The sequence below is a fragment of the Aplidium turbinatum genome, chromosome 15 (assembly GCF_918807975.1).
Source record: "Aplidium turbinatum chromosome 15, kaAplTurb1.1, whole genome shotgun sequence".
Taxonomy (NCBI): Eukaryota; Metazoa; Chordata; class Ascidiacea; order Aplousobranchia; family Polyclinidae; genus Aplidium; species Aplidium turbinatum.
The window spans coordinates 22157021-22162826 of NC_137486.1; the positions used below are offsets into that span (position 1 = coordinate 22157021).

General features: G+C 43.9%; 1 protein-coding gene across 1 annotated transcript; it reads right to left on the minus strand.

Annotated features, from left to right (window-relative positions):
- Positions 1–1363: 1363 nt before the first annotated feature.
- LOC145784074 (putative MFS-type transporter C09D4.1) lies at positions 1364–2848 on the minus strand. Its single transcript, XM_082595826.1, has one exon. It carries the CDS (start codon positions 2846–2848, stop codon positions 1364–1366), a length of 1485 nt encoding a protein of 494 aa, XP_082451952.1.
- Positions 2849–5806: the final 2958 nt, after the last annotated feature.

The following is a 5806-nucleotide window of genomic DNA, read 5'->3' on the forward strand; positions in this document are numbered from 1 at the left end:
TTTGTCATTTTTGTCATTCTTTGATATACAGTCGTGGGCTAGGCTACCACAGAAAGTTTTTTCAATTTTGAAATGGCAACACTAACCAAACTCGATTGAGACTTCAAATCGATTTTTATTAGACGCAAGAGTCATATTAACAGTAGCTAAATGGTAGTAGTTACCATTAATTAGGCTACTTCGTACAGTACCAGTTCAAAAATAATGTCTCCATAAGGTTAATATATAATAAGTCAACTTAAATTTCAAAGTGATCTTGATCTTATTGACTTTCAAGATCAAGATCACAGAAAAAAAGTGATCTTAGATCAAGATCACCAAAATAAAAGTGATCTTCAAAATCAAGATCACGCCCATCTCTGCATGTGGTAGATTTGGTTTTTGTGACTCAGCGAAAATTGGGGGTTCAACGAAAGTTTGCAGATTAGCGTAAGGGTTCGACAGATTAGTTAAGAACCACTGACGTAGGCTATAACTGGTATAAACCAGCCTGAAGCATATTCAGGCCAATGTGGGTTAACCGGAAAGCACAAAAGTACACAATAACTTAGTGAAGTTTTATTGAACAGTATTACAACTGTGATAAATAGTTTCCATGATACTCAATAGAAGACATTGCATGCAGTGGGCATACAATAATTGTTTTTATATAGGTCTCAATTATCCATTTCGGAATGCGTTACTACTCAGCGCTTTGCAAAGTAGACAAGGTCGAGTTCGGTTTGCAAATTAACTTCAGTCGATAGCATTAAAACTTCAGTATAATATCATTAAAATATTGCCATTGACAACAGGAATGGTTTCATTGACATCAGAGCAGGAATTACCCATGAGAACTTGTCATTGGTTGACATTTCTTTCATTACATTCCGACCAATGGTTGAACGATTTCATTTAAGCGGAAAGCAAACTTTTGTGTCCACCGTCAAACATTGAAACAAGTGCTGAATGCAAATTGCGCCTTTAAGCAAGTTGTTAAGTGTCTCACGAAATACAGCTAAAACAAAACGTCAAAACAACGTCATTTTGTGACAATGTTTTGTTTGTCGTATCCAGGCTTACACCCGGTGGTTGAAGATTTAGATTAAGTGGACGGGAAGGCAAGGAAGCCAATCTTCCTGTCCACCTTCAGACATGCCTTTAAGTGCCCTGCCAAAGACACAGCCGCATGCTCTTGAGCGGTGTCGAACCGGCGTGCTTTCGATTGCCATTCCAGGGCTCTCACCACTTAGCTATGTAGCCGACGTGATTAGCAATGACGTCATCACACATTCAAAACACAATTTTTTATGTAAATCTTTCTAGCTAACTACTTTTGAAATGTCAAGGTGACGGTTGTTTTCTCAACTTGAAGCCGTGCATGTCAATCATCGTTAGTGACCAAACAATCATCATCAGATGCGGATTCTATGACAATACAGCTCATATTTTCCGCCTTCAAACGCTTCAGGTTCGGTTTTGCGATGACACAAAAAGGAATCGAAAGAAGCATCAAAGAGGATTGAAACACGAGAACACCCATTGTGCCTGCGACGGTGAATATCAAACGCGACGATTCGACGACGACAAGAGCGATGATTTCTTGCATAGAAATAATCCAAATTGTGACAAACAATGGTTCAAGAGGGTAGGTGTGTTGCATTATAGCGTCGAACAATGGAATCACTGTCATTCGCGTCGATAAGCCATAACACAGCATGAAAAAACAAATGGGAATCAGCTCAGCAAAGTAAAAGCTAATGGTCAAGCCAGAAACACAAACAAAGGTAGAAAAACAACCAACAACTGATTGAATTCGATATTTTTTAAATCGATCCAAGACTTTTCCTGAAATTATGCTTCCTACAAATGTTCCCACTGAGAATAGCGGCATCACAAAGCTTCCTATGACGTCAGGCGGGTCACTAGTCGACAACAATGGCAATATTGATCTGAGGAATTGTTGCAACATAACCTCTTCTATCAGAAACGAAACGTAAACCACAGAATAGGGTAAAGAAGTTAAAATTATTTGTTTATTAAGCAGTAAATTTTTACTTTCAGTTAAAAACGTTTTTAAAGTGACTTTTCGTGGACTGCTTTTGACTTGACGACGTTTTGAAATCTCAGCAACAGATGGGGGATACTTGGGTTTGGGGGGCATGCAAAGACATAGATAAACGAATATTAAAAATGCTATGGTAAGCACGGCAAGAAATAAACTAGTAAATATGTCTTTATCTTTGTCAAACCACGTTGATGAAGTCGAATGAGATGTATTTGCAATAATATTGACGATCGTCAAGTTTTTGGGTTCACTCTCATTAGTTGTTAGTGCTAGAGGAGGATTGAATAATATATTTGGTGGAAGTGCACAGGCTAGAATGTTACCTATAGATCCTGATGTAAAAATAGAGCCTGTAGCGAATCCAATCTGTGATTCAGGGAACCACAGGGCTGCCAGTTTTGGAGCAAAACAATGTGAGACAATGATGGCCATTCCTCCACTGATTGCTCCAAGTACAGACAGTGGGTAGAGTGCGAAAAGAAAGCTATAAACTTGGCATCCGTAATTGACCAAGGAACAAATAAGACAAACAATAACCAAGTTTCGAAAGTTCACTGATTCTTGAAAAGTTATCCAGGCAAAGAATGGAGACGCGATAAAACCTCCAAGTGGGTATGCCATCACCAGCCAATCTGCTTCCACGTAGGTTATATTGAAATATGCCACGGTGATGTCATTCACTAATCCCAAAGACAATCTTGTGAATACCATCATGGCTCTACCCAGCACTAAAGCAATAAGAAGAAGCCATCGCTTCTTGTATAACTTTGTGACAAGATTTTCTGAAGAATTATCCTTCATCCTTTCTTAGAAATTGAATTTGACCAGAAGATTAATTTTTATTTGTTTTAAATGTGGTTCCCAACGCAAAGTTCTGTCAATTTAATAATTTCGTTCCTGTGTAAAGAAAGCCTGGAAATTTCGTCTCCAAAACAATCAAGTCAGGTACCCACGAAATGCTCACAAGGTGTGGTTTTTACACTACTACGAATTTCTTTAAGTTTTCTAAAAAAAAAGTTTTTAGTTGTATAGTAAACTACTTGCACAGTTTCAAATTTTTTAATTTTTTTGTAAAATAATCTCATCTATTTACTTTAGACTTTTAAAGAGTGTGAATATAACCTTATACATAGCTACCAATACTAAACTGAAAATGTATCATTAAAAATGTCTAAACATAAGTCTATTATCATTTTTTCTGATTTCCTGTATGCAGTTTATCTACTGCACCGTTGGCTTGTTCCCAACTTTCAAGTTTCAACTGCTGCTTCTACATGCATAACATTTACTTATGGAAATGCAAATCTCACAGCGTTTGATGTGGAAATACTTATCTCACAGCAGTCCAACGGCTGCAGCTTCTGGATGGCATAAAGTGACTGCCACCACTTCAAACGCAGAAATTAAACGCACGCTATTATTTTCTTATTAAGCGTCCCAGCCACCTCAATACTATTTCCAACTTTTCTTTTTACTTGTAATTTCTGTTACCTTTCTCATAGTTACTATTCTAACATGATGGGCGCTCATCACAAATCCACCCACCTGTATCTTACACCCTATTCCCCAATTTATAATACCCCTAATCTGTACCTTATCCTCATCTCCACACCTGTATCTTCCTCCAATCAATCCACCTGCATCTTACACCCATCCCCACCTGCATCTTACACCCATCCCCACCTGAATGTTACACCCATCTCCGCCTGCATCTTACACCCATCCCCGCCTGCATCTTACACCCATCTCCGCCTGCATCTTACACCCATCCTCGCCTACATCTTACACCCATCCCCGCCTGCATCTTACGCCCTTCCCCACCTGCATCTTACCCCCTTCCCCACCTGCATCTTACACCCATCCCCGCCTGCATCTTACACCCATCCCCGCCTGCATCACACTCATCCCCACCTGCATCTTACACCCATCCCCACCTGCATCTTAGCACCATCTCCACCTGCATCTTACACTCATCCCCACCTGCATCTTACACCCTTCCCCACCTGCATCTTACAGTCATCTCCGCCTGCATCTTACACCCATCCCCACCAGCATCTTACACTCATCTCCGCCTGCATCTTACACTCATCCCCACCTGCATCTTACACCCATCTCCGCCGCATCTTACACCCATCCCCACCTGCATCTTACACTCATCCCCACCAGCATCTTACACCCATCCCCACCTGCATCTTACACTCATCTCCGCCTGCATCTTACACTCATCCCCACCTGCATCTTACACCCTTCCCCGCCTACATCTTACACTCATCTCCGCCTGCATCTTACAACCATCCCCGCCTGCATCTTACACTCATCCCTGCCTGCATCTTACACCCATCCCCGCCTGCATCTTACACTCATCCCCACCTGCATCTTACACCCATCTCCGCCTGCATTTTACACTCATCCCCGCCTGCATCTTACACCCATCCCCACCTGCATCTTACCCCCATCTCCGCCTGCATCTTACACTCATCCCCACCTGCATCTTACACCCATCTCCGCCTGCATCTTACACCCTTCCCCACCTGCATCTTACACCCATCTCCACCTGCATCTTACACCCATCTCCACCTGCATCTTACAACCATCCCCACCTGCATCTTACAACCATCCCCGCCTGCATGTTACACTCATCTCCGCCTGCATCTTACACTCATCCCCACCTGCATCTTACACCCATCTCCGCCTGCATCTTACACCCATCTCCACCTGCATCTTACACCCATCTCCGCCTGCATCTTACATCCATCCCTACCTGCATCTTACACCCATCTCCGCTTGCATCTTACACTCATCCCCACCTGCATCTTACACCCTTCCCCACCTGTATCTTACACCCATCTCCGCCTGCATCTTACCCTCATCCCCACCTGCATCTTACACCCATCCCCACCTGCATCTTACACCCATATCCCCCTGCATCTTACACTCATCCCCATCTGCATTTTACACCCTTCCCCACCTGCATCTTACACCCATCTCCGCCTGCATCTTACACTCATCCCCACCTGCATCTTACACTCATCTCCGCCTGCATCTTACACTCATCCCCACCTGCATCTTACACCCATCTCCGCCTGCATCTTACATTCATCCCCACCTGCATCTTACACCCATCTCCGCCTGCATCTTACACTCATCCCCACCTGCATTTTACACCCTTCCCCGCCTGAATCTTACACTCATCCCCACCTACATCTTACGCCCTTCCCCACCTGCATCTTGCACCCTTCCCCACCTGAATCTTACCCTATCGCCTGAATCTTCTTCCAATCAATCCACCTGCATCTTACACCCATCCCCACCTGCATCTTACACCCTTCCCCACCTGAATCTTACCCCCCCACCTGTATCTTCCTCCAATCAATCCACCTGCATCTTACACCCATCCCCACCTGCATCTTACCCCCTTCCCCACCTGCATCTTACACCCATCCCCGCCTGCATCTTACACCCATCCCCGCCTGAGTCTTCCTTCAATAAATCCAACTGCATCTTACACCCATCCCCACCTGCATCTTACACCCTTCCCTACATGAATCTTACCCCCCCCACCTGTATCTTCCTCCAATCAATCCACCTGCATCTTACACCCATTCCCGCCTGCATCTTACGCCCTTCCCCGCCTGCATCTTACGCCCTTCCCCACCTGCATCTTACCCCCTTCCCCACCTGCATCTTACACCCTTCCCCACCTGCATCTTACACCTTCCCCGCCTGAATCTCACACCCACCCCCGCCTGCATCTTACGC

Coding starts and splice junctions, on each gene's coding strand:
- LOC145784074 (XM_082595826.1), bottom strand. CDS start 2,848: ATGAAGGATAATTCTTCAGAAAATCTTGTCACAAAGTTATACAAGAAG.